The following is an 18,337-nucleotide window of genomic DNA, read 5'->3' as shown; positions in this document are numbered from 1 at the left end:
TGCCCCCACCTGTTGAGCTCCATGTCTTTCTTTCTTTCTTTAGTATTTATATACTGCGAAAAGTCAAAGCGTTGAACAAAAATAAACATAAAATTAAGCCACGAAATTAAGAGACGCCTGCTTCTTGGGAGGTAAGCAATGGCAAACATAGACAGCATTTTAAAAAGTAGAGACATCACCTTGCCAACAAAGGTCCGTATAGTAAAAGCTATGGTTTTCCCAGTAGTGATGTATGGAAGTGAGAGCTGGACCATCAAGAAGGCTGATCGCCAAAGAATGGGTGCTGTTGAATTCTGGTGCTGGAGGAGACTCTGGAGAGTCCCATGGACTGCAAGAAGATCAAACCTCTCTAATCTGAAGGAAATCAGCCCTGAGTGCTCACTGGAAGGACAGGTCCTGAGGCTGAGGCTCCAAGACTTTGGCCACCTCATGAGAAGAGAAGACTCCCTGGAAAAGACCCTGATGTTGGGAAAGATGGAGGGCACAAGGAGAAGGGGACGGCAGAGGACGAGATGGTTAGACAGTGTTCTCGAAGCTACAAACATGAATCTGACCAAACTGCGGGAGGCAGTGGAAGACAGGAGGGCCTGGCGTGCTCTAGTCCAGGGGGTCATGAAGAGGCGGACACGACTGAACGACTAAACAACAACAACAAAATAAACCACAGGCATGGAAGGCAGTGACTGGAGCTATTTATGGTTAAACAAGACAGAGTTACAAAACATGGACCCTATTATACCAAGGGAAAGTACTGAAAATATTCAAATGCCCTAAATCACTCTATCAGCCATCTATGTGATGCTTAAAAGTATACAGTGGTACCTTGGGTTACATATGCTTCAGGTTACATACGCTTCAGGTTACAGACTCCGCTAACCCGGAAATATTACCTCGGGTTAAGAACTTTGCTTCAGGATGAGAACAGAAATCGTGCTCCGGCAGCGCGACGGCAGCAGGAGGCCCCATTAGCTAAAGTGGTGCTTCAGGTTAAGAACAGTTTCAGGTTAAGAACAGACCTCCAGAACGAATTAAGTACTTAACCCGGGGTACCACTGTATAATGAAGGAGCCAGACAAACCTCCCTGGGGAGAGCATTCCCCAAACGGGGAGCTACTGCAGAAAAGGCCCTGCTCTCGTGTTGCCGCGGGCGTTCACGTTTCGGGTTGGGGTTGATGGGAACTCTACTCCAAAACATCTGGAGGGGAAATATAGAGCCAGACCCCCCCACCCAAACTAGCGGTATTGAACATTTCCCCCTGGAACAACATAGGTTTAAAAAGCAAAGCTAGCAGCAGTGAGGCTGAGCATTGCACAATTCAGGAGATATGAAAGGCAGTTACAAAAGCTTGCTGGTTCAGCAAAATATGGAGCATTGCTTTAGTGGGAAAATGGACAAAGAAATTAAGAATGGCCAGGGGGAGAAATGAAAGTCACATTTCACTCTGAAAGGCTTTGATTTTGCTATGTACATCAAGAAATCTGACTTTTTTTTGTAGGCTTAAAGGTAGCGGTGCGAAAACGCCATCGTTGCAAAATGCTGATCTTTGGAACTTTTGACTGTTTGTTCGTGCTGTAATACATATAATGGCTACAATCATGCCAGATACCAGAAAAAGATCAAATAAAACTAATGGGGGGGGGATCTTATAAGTAGAACGTTATCTAATGACGCACCTTGGTGGGCTTGGCCAAACAAAAATGTTTTTTAGGAGGCGCCGAAAAGAGTACAGTGAAGGCACCTGGCTGGTATCAATAGGAAGGGAGTCCCAAAGTGTTTTAGTGGTGCCACACTAAAAGATCTGAGTTCTTACAAATGAGGAAAGGGGGTCATGTGGAAATGATAACAGGGCCAATTCCGCCACTCAAAGCGGCTGAATGGGAGCCTCCAGGGTAAAGTGATTTTGCAGGTAAATTGGTCCCAAGTTGTATACTAATGGTATACCCTCCAACATGTCGCGATAAAAAACTGGGACACCATCTCCCATGAGATTGCAAACCGCCCCCCCCAAAAAAAAACCGTGCTTGGCAGGGCACGACACCCAAAAACACATGTTTTAGGGGTGCTCTATGAAACCACGGCTCTGGGATAAAAGGGTGAAATCATAGCATGAGATTGCGGCGGCCAAAATCCCCATGTTTTTTCAGGGGGGGGGTGTGTGACAGGATGTCCCGGTTTTTCCGGGACAGTTGAGGGGTATGTAATAATAACACCTTGAACTTGGCCCAGTAGCAAATAGGCAGCCAGTGCATTATCTCTGAGCACAGACGTCATCGGTTGACAAGGCCTCGCTCATGTCAGCAATCGTGCTGCAGCATTCTGTGAGGCTCCTCCATCTCAAAACGTTCCCTCTCAGGATAGTTGGTTCCTGGTAAATGGCAAATGGCCAAATGGCAGAGGTCTCATTGTGGAATCTCTTGCCTCCCTTGAGCTTGGGGAAGGCATCATTTCCATCTTCTCTGTGGGTTCCACTCAGTACAGATTCTCTCCTGTTTCGATTATTCTAACAGGTCACCTCTTCATCGCCTCACATGCATGTAACTGTCTTCCCTCCCTCGCTCCCTTCCTTCCCGCCTTCCTTTTCCAGCAAGTAGTACAGTAGAATCTCGGTTCTCGAATGACTCCATTGACGAACGTTTCGGACCCTAAATGCAAAAAACCCAGAAGTAAATGCTTCCGTTTTCAAACGTGCCTCAAAAGTCAAATGGCTTCCACTGCGTGTTTTTCAATTTTCTCACTTGAATTTTCTGACAGCCCTCGGTTTCCGAAGTCGAACAGTCTTCTGGAATGGATTACGTTTGAAAACTGAGCTTCCACTGTATTCAGAATTTACTGCCTCCAGGACGTGGCATTTTTCCTGGTGCAACTAAAGACAATAGCGGGGGGCTTTGGGGGTTTATTCCTCCCCACGGTCTGAATGAGCCAACCTGTCCATCTCCAATTTTCATATCCAGGAGTGCAGAAAGTGAAAACAGGTCTGGCAGCCCCAACCAAGCCCCGAGGAGGCAAAGCAAGTCATCTAGAGAGCCAAAAAGCCTCTGATGAGTTGTGGCTTGTTGGAAAAGGTTACAGCTGTCCTTCCTCAGAGAAAGGAGGCAGGTGACAGGCTGAGGAAGTGATCCAGGACTAGATATTTAACGGGGTCAGTTGTTAAAAGGGTAAAGGGACCCCTAACCATTAGGTCCAGTCGTAGCCGACTCTGGGGTTGCAGCGCTCATCTCGCTTTACTGGCTGAGGGAGCCGGCTTACAGCTTCCGGGTCATGTGGCCAGCAGGACTAAGCCGCTTCTGGCGAAACCAGAGCAGCGCACGGAAACGCCGTTTACCTTCCCACCGGAGTGGTGCCTATTTATCTACTTGCACTTTGACGTGCTTTCGAACTGCTAGGTTGGCAGGAGCAGGGACTGAGCAATGGGAACTCACCCCATCGCGGGGATTCGAACCGCAACCTTCCAATTGGCAAGTCCTAGGCTCTGTGGTTTAACCCACAGCACCACCCGCGTCGCTCTGTTAGAAAAGCTTTATTCCCCACACCAAGCGACAATTCCCAGAGGGGATAATAAAATCATAGAATGGTAGAATTGGAAGAGACCCCCACCCCCAAGGGTCTAGTCCAACCCCCTGAGATGCAGGAGTCTCAACTAAAGCATCTATGAGAGGACACGGACGGGTTGGATTGTCATGGTCTGGTTCATGGGTGATCGAAGTCCCGGCTGGGGACGTCAGGACCGGGGGCAAGATGGCGGGGTGGGAGCAGGAATGGGAGTCCAGAAGCCAGGAGTCGGGAAGCCAAGAGTCCAAGGGTCAGAGAGCTGGGAGTCAAGAAGCCAAGGGTCAAGAAGCAAGGGGTTACGAAGGCAGGGGTCCGAGGATCAAGGAGTCACAATGGCAGGGGTCCGAGGATCAAGGATCAAGGAGTCACAAAGGCAGGCATCCAAGGATGAAGAAGCAAGAAGTCACGAAGTCAGGGGTCCAAGGATCAAGGAGTCACGAAGGCAGGGGTCCGAGGATCAAGGAGCCAAGGAGCCAAATGCAGCAAGGCAGGAAACATGTTGCTGTGGCAAAGAGCCGAAGGGAAATGCTGACCTTATGTCCCTTCCTGACTCTTGCCCCAGGTGCTGTGAGTTACCAATCGGCCTCACCTGTGAGGCCGCGTCTTGCCTCTTCAGAACAAACTTAGGAAGGCCCCAGTCCTGGTCACAGGGCCTGGCTCCTGCACGCACATCTGACATGGATGCAGAGGGATGGGAAACCCCCCACCCCCAGGGAAGAAAGCTCAGAGCCCAGGGAGGGGGTGGTGGGATGATGATGGGTGGTCAGAGGGAGAAGACAGAAGAGGTGTTGGAATCTGAAGAGGCAACAGGGCTTAGTGAGCGGGAGGAGTCTGTGGCAGACAGCAGTCCAGACTTTGCAGAGTCAACCTCTAAGAATCAGTGCCCCGAATTAGATCTTTGGTAGAGTCAAATGTTACAGCAGCCTTGTAACTACATCCAGAAAAACATGGCCGCCCCTGTGTCTGCACAGGCCTCTTGGGAAACTCAGAAACAGGGGTGACCTGTCAAGGGGCAGCAGAGAAGAGCCATCTCTCTTCAGCTGTAGCTCAGGGGTAGAGTATCTGCTTTGCATGCAGGTTCAAATCCTGCTGGAATCTCCCAGTAGGGTTGGGAAAGGCTCATGTCTGAAATCCTGGAGAGCTGTTGCCTGTCAGTGTAGACAACAGTGAGCTTGGGGGACTGGTGGTATCTGACTCGGTATAAGGCAGGTTCCCATATTCCTTAATATGGGTCCCAGGATCAGTTCCCAGCTTACCTGGAGAAAAGAGTCTCAGCTGGCAGGTGAGAAGAACGACCCTTTCTCAGCTGCTGCCAATCAAAGTATATACCGGGTGCCATGGCCTGGTTGGACACAGAGGAATGGGGGGAGGAACCAGCTGGGGAACCCCCCGGGGGAGAAGGCTCAGAGCCCAGGGATTGGTGGTGGGCTGACGAAGAGTGGTCATAGGGAGAGGAGGAGGTATCGGAAGCTGAAAAGGCAACAGGGCTTAGTGAGCGGGGAGAGTCTGTGGCAGAGAGAAGTCCAGAATTAGAAGCAGAAGCTGAAGCAGGAGAGGCGGGAGACCAAGAGGCAGAGACGGGTCTGGCTAGTGCAGAGTCACGTGTGTCTCCTCCTGCTGCTGTGACAAGCTCTCCTCCTGCCTTGTCTCCCAGAACTAGGAGAGGCATGAACAGGGCAGAGGAGAGGTTGGCACATGCGGGCGCAGTCTTCCCTGTGTGGTGGCAGGGTCCTCCAATCTCAGCAGCTGCTTCACGGGGGCAAGACCTGCCAGAGCTGAGTGGCTGTGCTCATTCGGCCTGACGCTACTGGCTTGAGAGCAGTACATGTGAAAAGGATATAGGAGTCTTGATTGACCACAAACTTGACATGAGCCAACAGTGTGACGCGGCAGCTAAAAAAGCCAATGCAATGCTGGGCTGCATCAATAGGAGTATAGCATCTAGATCAAGGGAAGTAATAGTGCCACTGTATTCTGCTCTGGTCAGACCTCACCTGGAGTACTGTGTCCAGTTCTGGGCACCACAGTTCAAGAAGGACACTGACAAACTGGAACGTGTCCAGAGGAGGGCAACCAAAATGGTCCAAGGCCTGGAAACGATGCCTTATGAGGAACGGCTAAGGGAGCTGGGCATGTTTAGCCTGGAGAAGAGGAGGTTAAGGGGTGATAGGATAGCCATGTTCAAATATATAAAAGGATGTCACATAGAGGAGGGAGAAAGGTTGTTTTCTGCTGCCCCAGAGAAGCGGACACGGAGCAATGGATCCAAACTACAAGAAAGAAGATTCCACCTAAACATTAGGAAGAGCTTCCTGACAGAGCTGTTCGACAGTGGAATTTGCTGCCATGGAGTGTGGTGGAGTCTCCTTCTTTGGAGGTCTTTAAGCAGAGGCTTGACAACCATATGTCAGGAGTGCTCTGATGGTGTTTCCTGCTTGGCAGGGGGTTGGACTCGATGGCCCTTGTGGTCTCTTCCAACTCTACGATTCTATGATTCTATACTGTCCAGATCCTGCTTTTGCTGATAAACAGTCAACTCCCAACTCTGGGAAGGGAATAGGGGTTTCACAACCCCTCTCAGAACCCACAATTCTTCGGGGGAAGCCATTAATGGAAGAGGAGAGAGCTATGCATGGCCCCTAGCCCTGATGGCTCTGCTCAGCCTCCCGAGTCAGAGGTAGCGATGCTTCTGATTCCCAGTTGCTGGAAACCGTAGGAAGGGAGAGGGCTTTGAATCCTGCTTGTGTGTTTCCTACAGGTATCTGGTTGGTCATTCTGAGGACAGGAAGATGGACTGGGTGAGCCACTGGCCTGATCCTTATGTTCTTTTTATATATATGTATATATAATTTTTTATTAAATTTTATTTTACAACACAAACGCACACACTCATACAACTAAACATAAAAATAATAAAAAACAAATAAAAACAAAAAACTGAAAATGAAAAAACAATTATCAAATATACAGAAACTTATACAAAACGAATAATAAACAATATGTATATACCACATTTCAGTTCTTCTTTTCTTCCAATTGACTTCCTTCAACCTCAGCACGGTTCTATTTGTATTTTTGGTAAACCATTTCCATTTTCTTTCTTACCCCCTTTTTCTGTTTTTAACTTTTACGCCATAATTTGTTTTGCAGAAGTTAATCCAAACAAGTCCAAGTATTAATTTGAGGGCACTGCTTTTTAAGGAATTCTCTACATTTTCCCCATTTTTTTAAAGAATTTTTGCTTGGGCTGACCCCCAATAGACTCTGTCAATTAAGACAATTCAATATAACTAAATAATTTGCCTTGCCATTCTTTTTTTTTTTTTTTGTCGGTATTGATTCTTTTTTTCCAATTTTTGGCAATTGGTGTTCTTGCAGCCCTGATCCTTATGCTCTTATGACCGTTTAAAGGTGTATCCTAGAACTTTAAACATATGGTGTGAATGTGGCCTAAGATGAAGCAGTAAGGTTTTTCTGAAGAACTCTTTGTCATTTGTATCCATCAATATGGCGTAGCCCAATCATCTGTTGCGGTGATCTTTGCCTGGTGGAGCTGGAAATTCTGGGGTTCCGTTTCCCCCCACAAACAGCACCATGGAGGTGATCTCCGGTTTGCAGGACTGCTTCAGGGGAACACAAGGGTGTCCAAAACGCCTCTCCAATGATGTGTCCAAGCCAGGAAATTGCCTGGCACAACAGGCAGAGAGGGGGGTCTGTGTCTGCTCCTATTACTTCATGGCACTTGAGGCTGAAGACCAGCAGAAAACCACTTTAGTTCCACTTGGGGGAACTGGGTGCCTGCGGAGAAGATCCCGGGACGGCTGCCAACACATTTTCCTTGGCAATCCTCCTGCACTTTTAACAAACTTCAGACAGGCTGCAGAGATTCAGTAAGCAAAGGGGGTTGTCAGAACTCCAGGGCTGGGGATCGGGGAGCAACTCTGTCCCATGGGAGGGGTTTTTTATTGTCCTTTGGTTTTGCCTGCTGTAATAGGAAGCTGATGTTTGAGGCGGAAGAATCAGGCGAAAAGGTTGACACCTCTACCGGAGTCACTGCTCATTTCCTCTATCGGTGCCCATCAACTGCGCTGCTCGGAGAGGGCGCAGCTGAGGGCAGCTCATGCCCTTCGTTTAGGTGGGGTTCCTGCATTGCAGGGGGTTGGGATAGATGACCTTTGAGGTCCCTTCCAACTCTAAAATTCTATGGTGCTACTAGAAATCGGGCTTCTAGTGTTGCTGCTTCAGTCCCCTGGAATCAGTTCTCAGCTGAAATCAAGTGGAACGCCCAGGAAGAGAAGTTCTCTGTGTGTGTGGGGGGGGGGGGTCTTTGGCCCTCCAGATGTTGCTGAACTACAGCTCCCATTATCCCCACTTGCCAGGCCTGATGGGAGTTGTAGTTCAGAAACATCTGGAGGGCCAAAGGTTCTCCACACCTGACCCAAAACACCTATGAACCTCGTGACTGCCCCCCATCCTCTACATGGCTCCTTAAAACAGAACTTAAAACTACGTATCAGGACATTCTCCACAATTTTCATTCAGAGAATCTCACAAAATGGTTACACAAACTGTTTGCATGTAAATTTTTAATGATGAAAATAAATAAAATATTTCAACAATCAAACAAACACCTACGAGCCACCGAGAAGCTGCACACGCCCTGGAAAATAACCCTTCCAAGAGGCACAGATATTTCCCCAACTTCATTTCTTTATTATTCAAGTTCATTTCTTTAATATTCATATTTATAGCCAACCCTCTCCACAAAGGCTCTGGGTGGGCATGTTAACAACCACACCTAGAAGCATAAAATATAAAATATTGGTTCTTTGAAAAATATAAAAGCAACACGTTTTAAAAACACACGTTGACCCTGAATTGTCGCCAGCCAGCCGAGGCCTGCCCAGACCAAAAGGTCTTGAAAATAAACACAAAGAAAGGGCTTCGCTGAGCCTTAAGAGGAAGAGAGCTTGGCCCCCACAGCAAGGGGGTGCCCCCCCAAACCCCAGTCTCTGGGCTGTTGTAACTTGGATGGATGGTGCATTTAAGGGGGGGCGGGCATTCTCAGCCTGAGAAACGACGACGGGGCACCCTCAAGACGGAGGACCTAAGCTCAAATGGCATCCAAAAGATTTTGCCAAGCAGCTCCAGAGAAATGACGAAGAAGCAGGGGCAGGAATGTGGGGAAGGACCCCGGAGGCAAAATGGCGCCCACAGCAGCCAACTGGGCTGGCAGCCGAGCCTGACCAGCTGGAGGGGTGAAGGGCAAGATGCATGGCCACCAACAGTTTGCCGCCTGCCCCTGCAGCGTCCGCCGCCTGACGACAGGACCCACCCAGAGCAAAGGGCAGGAGGAGCAAGCCAACCGTTGGCACCCTCTACCAAGAACTGCGTCAGGGGTTGTCATCGTGCTGTTCGCAGCTCCCTGTGGAGTGGCACCCCCCACGATGCCCCGGGCCGGGTGAGGTTTCCGTGCCCCAGTTCCCCACCCCTCTGGTAAGCCGGCTTTCTCTCTCGCCCCTCAGGGCCCCCGAGCCAGCCAGAGGCTCCCGCAGGCCTGGTGCCCAGGCATAGCAGCAGGAGGGGTGCCGGGAGCCAAAGCAGAGGTCCGCCGCCCACCGGGTCCTCCGGAACGTCCCAAAGGGGACCCTCCTGCGTTGTGAAAGCGAGGAGCAGAAGTCCGGCAAGATGGTGATCTGCGCGCCGGAGTAGCTGAGGGGCCTCCCGCGGGCCGCCTGCAAAATGGCCGCCCTGTCTCCCGAGCGCAGGAGCTGGAGCACCAGGGGCCGGGGCCTGCCGCTGGGGTCCCAGGACGCGCCCCCTTGCACCCGGCGGGCGCTCTCGATCTCCAGGGGCGGGGCTTCCAGGGGCAGGCCCAGCAGGGTGGGCAGAGTCTTCTGCAAGAAGGCGACCGGGTCACTGCCTTCGCTCCCCTCTGGCAGGCCGAGGACGCGCAGGTTGTTGCGGCGGGAGCGGTTCTCCAGAGCGCGGAAGCGCCCCTCCATGCGCCGCACGCACTCGCTCAGGCTGTGGTTCTCCATGCGCAGCGCCGCCAGCTCCAGGACCCAGCCCCGGGCATCCTGCTCCAAGCGGTCCACGTGGCTCTGCAGGCGGGAGACGTCCCGGCAGACGGCGCTCATGTCCGCAGAAAGGCGGTCCAGCTTCTTCGACAGCGCCGGACCTATGCCGTCTTCAACCTCAGGGCGGCGTTCCTGAGGCTTCCCGTTCCCCCAGGTGCAGAGAACCGGATTCGGGTCGACACTGAGACAGCTTTTCTTGCGCAGATTTCCTGACTCGGCATCGCCTTGCAGTTTGCAGCTGTAGGACGAGGTCCCTGGAGTTTCACCTCCCTGTGCTGCAACTGGAGGATTTAAAAAAAGCATGTAAGAAACGGCCCTCAGTTTCTTCTTCCTAGATCTTTTCCTCCGCTATGTTCTGGTGTGGTTGGGTGTAACCCCAATTGTGAAATATGCATCCAGAACCCGTCTTCTTCAGCCCAAGTGCCGCACTTAACATTCAGCCTAACCGAGGGTTCTGGAAATTCGGCTCAACATCTTGTGATGTTTTAGATCAGGGATGCTTTTATATGCGGAATATTCATAACAGTGTGCATTGCTGATATTTTCACTGTCTGGTCGCTTCGAGATGATTTGCAGCAGCATTTTCCAAACTTCGCCCTCCGGCTGTTTTGGGACTACAATTCCCATCATTCCTGACCACTGGCCCTGTTAGCTAGGGATGATGGGAGCTGTAGTCCAAAAAGCTGGAGGGTCAAGTTTGGGAAACACTGGTTTACAGGAAGTGATTCATAAATAATACTACTTGGATAGGGGTGCTATTGTTTTGCTGGTTTCAACTATCTTTTGATGAAGGATAATATAAAAATCCATAAAAATCACGGCCCAGGACCCTCATACCTACGGGACAGCCTCTCCTGGTCTGCGGAGGACCTTAAGGTCCATAAATAGCAACACCCTAGAGGTCCTGGGCCCTAAGGAAGTTAGATTAGCTTCCACCAGAGCCAGGGCCTTTTCAGTGATGGCTCCGGCCTGGTGGAACGCTCTGCCTCATGAGACCAGGGCCCTGCAGGATCTGATTTCTTTCTGCAGGGCCTGTAAGACAGCGTTGTTCCGCCTGGCCTTTGGCTTAGAATCAATTTGATTCCCTCCCCCTCTTTCTTTTTTCGTTTCTCCTCCTGTGAAGAGGCTGCATCTTAATGTTTTAACGTTGTATTTTAATCTTGTTTTTAAGTTGTATTTTAAGCAACATTTTTATTATTGGTTGTTAGCCGCCCTGAGCCCGGTCTTGGCTGGGGAGGGCAGAGTGTAAATAAATTTTATTATTATTATTATTGAAGAACGAAATCTCCTGACCTAACTATGTGTGCACACTATGCATATATCCCAAACCCCCAGATTTTTAAATTTACAGTTCCCACCAACTTCAGCCAGCCCTCCTTGCTTTTCCCTCCAAGATGGGCAATATCCTACCAGCAGACACAACTGAGAAATGATCGACAGGACTGCAATATCTGCCGAGGCCACAAAGGCTGCAGCTTCTCAAGCTTCCCGATTCACGGCTGTCCTTTGGGGACTTACCTGCCCCCAGTGACCTTTTCACCCCACTCTTGGGGGAGCAGCTATTGCTCGGCCTCTGAGCACCGAACTTGAGCGCAGCGGATCTCCCGCTCGAGAGGCAGAAATGCCCGTTCCGCTTGGGGCAGCTGCCCCAGGCCAGAGCGCTCGAGGGGGCGGATCCTGAAAAGAATGACAAGAGACATGGGCCGGTGTGAGCTGAAGGTTCTTCCTGCTGCACCTGCATGTATTTGCTTCCCTAAGATCCGCAAGCGACTTGCAGTGCAAGCTCATTCATGTCTACTCAGAAGTAAGCCTAGGTGCCCCCTAACGGAGAACCCATTGGAAAGTGGTGGCACGTCAGGCATAATCAGAGGAAACACTTGGAAAGTAACGGAAGGTATGGATAATCTAGAAGGATTTTTAAAAAATAAATATTGATATGCAGTTGTAAATATTATCATTAGGACCCATGGAAGGGATGGGGGGAAGTCAGGAGATTCAGAGTAATCTTGATATTCAGATTTTAAATGGTTGTTTGTTTATATATATTTTTAATCAAATAAAAAAATCACAAAAAAAGAGAGACAGCAGTGCTGAAATAACGCTCCACATAGTGAAGTTTTCACTGCCAAATTATAATGTATGTCTGTTTCAAGGCATTCATTTCTAGTGTAATGGGCTGGCAGGTTACACAAGGCAATGTTTACACATGTGCATATCTCCTATCTAGTAATTCAATAATGCACAGCTGGGGGGAAAAACAAAAATCATAGGAAATGAGTGCTGGACTAGGACCAGAGAGAGAGACCCCACAACTACAGAGATGGAATTATTAGGCTTTTATATACGCAGTTGGAGGGAAAAGAAAGTTTCATTTCAGACATAACAATTAATTAATTAATGTGGTATGATAAATGGATGCGTAATCCTCACTTGATAATATTGGAAATGTTAACCAATGTACGAGCAGGAATTAACAAATGAACAGCTGATGGATTAGGAAAAAATGGAATGTGAATTAGAGACAACTATGAAATATAAGCAGCAATAAGGGTTAATTATGGAAACATCTAAGAAGTTGGCGGGAAGTTGATTTCTGCGGGGGGGGGGGGGGTTGTATTAAATTTGCTCGATTTGTTATGAGTTTGTTAAAAATTTGGTAAATTTGTTATTAAAAAAAAAAAATAGAAGAAACCATTGGCAAAAAAAATCAAATCCCCATGCTTGGCCATGAAGCTCACTGAGTGACGTTGTGGGCCGGTTGCTTAACCTACCTAACTTATCTATGTTTCAGTGTATGGAATTTTAAGAAAAAATGGAGAATATTATATGATGCAGTTGAAAAAGATTGACAGTGGAACCCATAGAGGGGTGGAGGGAAGGCTAAGGATTCAGGGAATTCTATATGTTTATGATTAGGACTACTGTTTGAATACAAATGTAAATTATAAAACCGAATTAAAAAAATTATTTAAAAAATAAAATAAAAGAGGACAGGATAAATTTAAGGAGGAGAAAGCTATCGATGGCTGCCAGCTCCACGGTCAGAGGCAGCAATGCTTCTGAACTCCAGAACATAGCTGTCAACTCTTCCCTTTTCTCATGAGGAATCCTATTCGGAATAAGGAAATTTCCCTTAAAAAAGGGGAAACAATGACCGTTATGCCCCAGAATACTACGCAGAAGGGGAGAGTGTGCTCTTGGGCTCAGATCCTGAGCACATCCAGTTGGCCCCTGTGAGAACGGGACGCTGGACCACTGGCCTGATCCTGCAGGCTCCTCAGAGCATTTTAAGTCTCTGCGGCTGCTGCGCCCCTCCTGCTTTGCCAGAGGCCGTGCCGACTCACCTCGGTGCCCCCCGCCAGCCTCGGGGGTCGGGCTCCTGTGCCCAGCCTCTCTCTGTGGACTGCTCAAGGGCGTGGTGGCTGGGCCGTCGCTGCCCATCGACCTTTCCTTCAGGCGGCTCCTCTGACCTGTTGGAAGCTCTGCAGGGGGAGAATATTGGGCTCAGGCTTTTTTGCACCCCAAGATCTGTTTTGCCAGCGGGCTACCACTGATTTAAATCAGGGGGTTGCCAACCTTTTTTGACCTATGGGCATGTATGGGTTTTTAGTGTGTGTCAACGGTACATGGTTATTTCTCTCCCTCCTACCAGGGATTGACCCCTCCCCACACCACAGAGAGAGAGAGTCAGAGTCAGAGAGAGAGAAAGAAATAAAAAGAAAGAAAGAAAGAAAGAAGGAAGGAAGGAAGGAAGGAAGGAAGGAAGGAAGGAAAACATAACACCGGTGCTTAAAGACATACATTGGCTCCCAATATGTTTCCAAGCACAATTCAAAGCGTTGGTGCTGACCTTGAAAGCCCTAAATGGCCTCAGCCCAGTAGACTTGAAGAAACATCTCCACCTCCATCATTCAGCCCAGACACTGAGGTCCAGCGCCGAGGGCCTTCTGGCGGTTCCCTCACTGCGAGGTTACAGGGAACCAGGCAGAGGGCCTTCTCGGTGGTGGCGCCCTCCCATCAGATGTCAAGGAAATAAATAACTATATGACTTCTTGAAGACATCTAGGCAGCCCTGTTTAGGGAAGTTTTTAATGTTTGATCTTTTAGCGTGTTTTTAATGTTCTGTTGGGAGCTGCCCAGAGTGGCTGGAGAAACTCAGCCAGATGGGTGGGGTATGTATGTATGTATGTATAAATAAATAAATATTATTATTATCACCATCATCACACAAACTTTGCTTTTTCAAGGGATCTCAGTCAAAGTTGGATCCGATAGAATCTGTGCCTTGAAAACCACACAGAGAAAAAAACAGAATGTGGGAAAGAATATCTCTCTTCCCCATTTCCTCCTTCACCTCTATGTTCTTTCCTCAGCCCTTCACAAATAAAGGGGTGATGTAGGTGCTCAGGGGGCTTTCTGGGCACCAGCGGGAGATGCCCAGGGTGCCACGGCACCTACTGGTGCCATGTTAGTAACCACTGGTTTAAGTGTACACTTGCCCTACCCAGAAGGCACAGGACAGGTGACACCACCTGCCTCCACCACCACTGCCTGCCTTTGCCACTGCCTTGCCAGAGGTGCAACCCCGGAGGCTCACCTTCCTGGGCTGCCCTCCTGGCCTCCGCCTCCTCTCCCTTGGCACGTCTGCACCTCGGTTCTCCCCGCGTGCTTCTGGCCGGGGAATTGCTGGACGATGGGCTGCACGGACTGGGGCCCCGGGCAGTGATCTCCTTCAGGCACCTGAGCAAGCCCTGGAGAGGGCTGCTCTCACTTGCCCCTTCTGCGCAGAGAAAGGCAAAGAAACCATTACAAGGCGGGTCCCAAAATTCAGTAAATCCGAGGGCCTTTGTTACTGAAGGCCAGCAGCTCCTGAGCGGCAACTTATTTCAGTGCATGCCACTTTCTTCCCTAGCATCCTTCTCCAGAATCCGGCTTTCCTACGTGGCCTGTGGACAGATATTTTCCCCAGCTGTGATGACCGCAAATCTTATGGCAGGAGCAGAGGAGGCTTTCAGGGCTGCTAGCTGGCATCACTATGCTCTGCCCAGGGCTGGATGACGACCTTTAGAGGGGCACCTGAAGATTTTGGTGCCCCCATATATATCAAATTCAAAATATAGACCACAATAGACCGTCAAACAAAATGTTTTTCGAGTGAAAATTTGGAAGAAGGAATACAAAAATCAATGTCAGAGCGAAAAAGCTAATCCAAATAAAAACACAGGCCAGAAAAGGAAAGAAAGAGATAGGAAGATAGAGAAAGGATAAAGGAGGAAAGAAGAAAACAAACAGGAAAAAGAGAACTTCTGATTTCTTCATCTGTCAGCTATATATAAAAATCCACTCCAACAACAAATCCACTTTCTATAGACCAGCATTATATTCAGTCCTCAAAACCAAATTTCACAAGTTTATTCTCTCTTTCACGCAAAAAGTCTATATGTTTCAAATCTTGACCATGACTTCTCTCCGATTAAACACGCCAACTTGGATGCGCCATTTTGGAAGCTTACAAAAGCTACCCTGGCCTCCGGCGCCAGGACGCTCCAGCAGAGACCCTCACCTTCCTCGGCTGAAGAGACGCTTGCCTGCGCTTCCCTTTGCTCCGAGCTGCCCTGGGCCTTGCTGGGGAGCGGCCGGAAGCGACAAGGAGGGTTGGCGGGCTTTTCGGGCAAGAGATTTGCCAGGCCTTGGAGGCAGGAGCCGCTCGGTGCCCGTTTCCTCGCAGCTGCAGGAGCAAAAACAGGGGGGGGAGAGTCACATTTGAGCATCTTGGCGGCAGAATGTCCCTCTTTCCACCCTCGCCGATCCGGAGACGAGGGAAGGGCCAGCGCAAGACATTTTGCTGCCTAAGCATAGCTGTCAATTTACAGATTTGAAAATAAGGGACCAGCAGCCTCGAAACTAAGGGATCAGCAGCAAAAATAAGGGCTTTTCTGGGCACAGGTATGTTCGACTTCTGAGCCCCTCCGAGCCAAAGGCAGAAAGCCCAGCCAGAAGCCAAACGAAGCCTCAAGCAGTGGTTCCCACAGCGCAGCAACCCGGCAAAGGGGATGCAGCAAGGAAAACCACCGTCACCTCTCCACTGGGAAGCGCTGAGCAAAGGCGAGTCCCCAGGCAACACAGCCGATTTGATCGGCACAAGGCATGCAAGCTCCACCCCCCAGGCGTTCTTAGACTCCTTATTGGGTGAGAAACGCAGCCAAGCAACACAGTTGGAGCCTCCCTCCTCCCTGACCGGCAGGGAGGGAGGGAGAGGAGTTGCTTCCTTTGAAACCCAGGAAATTTAAGGGACATCATCAATAAGGGACACGGCGCTGGGATAAGGGACTTTCCCGCCAAATAAGGGGCGGTTGACAGCTATGCGCCTAAGGCAAATCAGAAATATATATATAATTTTTTAATCAAATTTTCTGTTTTACATTTATTCATTTAAGCATCCTTAAAATATCCTTAAAAATTTATTCATTTCAGCATCCTTAAAATATCAAAAACTTCCCTTCCTCTCTTTCCATGGTTCATTTTGCATATCATAAATCCCTGCATATTTTACATAAACTAAACCACTCAGTAATCCATTATTCCAGCCATCAAAACTTATTTACACTGTTGAATTTATCTTAATGCTGCCAGTATTTTCAAGTGTACACGATTTCCCCCATAAACATTTCCCAATCTTCTCTAAACGTATGTGCTTCTTGTTCTTTTATTCTATACGTTAAGTTCGCGAGCAGCGCATATTCCATCAGCTTGAGTTGCCATTCTTCTTTAGTTGGGACCTCGCTTGTTTTCCATCGGAATAAAACCATTTTAAATTAAGAACAGTTAAAACAGATTGTATACATATGTGGATAATATATGTTACTACAGTGGTGCCTCGCAAGACGAAAAGAATCCGTTCCGTGAGTCTCTTCGTCTAGCGGTTTTTTCGTCTTGCGAAGCAAGCCCATTAGCGGATTAGTGCTATTAGCGGCTATTAAAGGCTTAAGGGATTAGCGGATTAGCTGCTAAAAGGCTATTAGCAGCTTAGTGCCTTAGAAAAAGGGGGTAGGGAGCGGAAAAAAACCCCAGGAATCGCAAGACATTTTCGTCTTGCGAAGCAAGCCCATAGAGAAATTCGTCCTGCGAAGCACCTCCAAAACGGAAAACCCTTTCGTCTAGCGGGTTTTCCGTCTTGTGAGGCATTCGTCTTGCGGGGCACCACTGTATTTGACATCACTGCTCCATTGTCTCCCGAGAGAGATGGACGCCAACCAACCAGATCTTACTAATAATAACAAGTGAGAGGATAGCCATCTTCAAATATCTGAAGGGCCATCGCATGGAGGAAGGAACAAGCTTGTTTTCTCCTGCTCCAAAGTGTGGGACCCAAACCAACGGATTCAACTGGCAAAAAAAGGAGATTCCAACCAAACCCCAGGAAGAATCTTCTGTTGACGAGAACTGTTGGTCAATGGAACGGTCTCCCTTGCGAGGTGATGGACTCTCCCTCCTTTTCAAGCAGAGGCTGGGTGGCCATCTCTCAGGGATGCTTCCGCTGAGATTCCTGCAGCTCTATGATTTACTGCACTGCTCTGCTTTCATTGCTAACAGGCATTGTTTTCAGTTGTGATAAGTATTATCTCAGATTGTGCTGCTCTCTCACCTTCCGCCTGGGGATGCTGAGCACGGCCTTCCACGTTCCTCTCAGGCGTCCTACCGAAGGAGTCCTGGGCTGGTGTGCTGGGAGGACTGGGGGTACTGGCTGCCGCTGGATCTTTCGGACCAATCTGTGGGTCGTGGGAGAGGACGTCGTCTGCTGGAGGATCTGCAAAAGTCGCACATTCTCATCAAGACCAGGAATGGATTCCTGCCTGTGTGTATGTGTTTTAACTGATGGTTTTTTATCATTTTATTCTTTTTGCAAACAGCTTTGAGGTTTTGTAACAGTAAAGCGGTATATAAATCTTGTGAAATTGGGGGGGGGGGGAGCTTCAATGCACCATTAGAGTGCTGGACTAGGACCTGGGAGACCAGGGAAAAGTAGCCATCTTTGAGTTCTCTCCCTCCTTGACCCAAACCCCCAAGAACTGAAGCTCAATCCAGATAGGACAGAGACCCTGCTAGTGAGAGGTTCCCTAGTCCAGATGGCTGGGAGGTCGCCTGCTCTGGATGGGGTTACACTCCTTTGAAGGAGCAGGTTCATAGCCTGGGGTCCTCCTGGATCCTTTGCTGTCGCTCGAGGCTCAGGTGGCCTCAGTGGCCCAGAGTGCCTTCCATCAGCTTTGGCTGGTGGCCCAGCTACACCCCTATCTGGACAGGGATAGCCTAACTACTGTTGTCTATGCTCTGGTATCCTCAAGGTTAGATTACAGCAATGCGTTCTGCCTAGGGCTGCCTCTGAAGACTGTTCAGAAACTTCAGCTGGTGCAGAATTCAGCGGCCAGGTTGCTCACTGGAGCAAGACGGTTTGAGCATATAACACCGATCTTGGTCCAAATGAACTGGCTACAGATTAGTTTCCGGGCCCAATTCAAAGTGCTGGTTTTGACCTATAAAGCCTTAAAGGGCTCAGGACCGCAATACCCTAAGGACCGCCTCTTTCCCAGACCCTGAGATCATCTTCTGAGGCCCTTCTTCATGTGCCTCCTCCACAAGAGGTCAGGAGAGAGGCAACACAAGAACAGGGCCTTCTCTGCAGTGGCTCCCTGTCTCTGGAATACTCTCC

The 18,337-nt window shown here is 49.1% G+C and overlaps 1 protein-coding gene across 1 annotated transcript in view; it reads right to left on the bottom strand.

Moving 5' to 3' along the window:
* Nucleotides 1-8,068: 8,068 nt before the first annotated feature.
* LOC310661358 (uncharacterized protein) overlaps nt 8,069-18,337 on the bottom strand; it is a 49,753-nt gene continuing 39,484 nt past the window's right edge. Inside the window, 6 exon segments of the mRNA XM_083407207.1 lie at nt 8,069-9,911; nt 11,149-11,307; nt 12,975-13,112; nt 14,228-14,410; nt 15,194-15,358; nt 17,276-17,437. Coding sequence (XP_083263333.1) covers nt 8,944-9,911; nt 11,149-11,307; nt 12,975-13,112; nt 14,228-14,410; nt 15,194-15,358; nt 17,276-17,437 — 1,775 coding nt within the window. The 3' untranslated portion in view covers nt 8,069-8,943.

Source organism: Podarcis tiliguerta (genome assembly GCF_965153285.1).
Source record: "Podarcis tiliguerta genome assembly, chromosome: 12".
NCBI lineage: Eukaryota > Metazoa > Chordata > Lepidosauria > Squamata > Lacertidae > Podarcis > Podarcis tiliguerta.
Note: the sequence above shows the minus strand (reverse complement) of the source record. Positions and strands in the feature narration are given on the sequence as shown.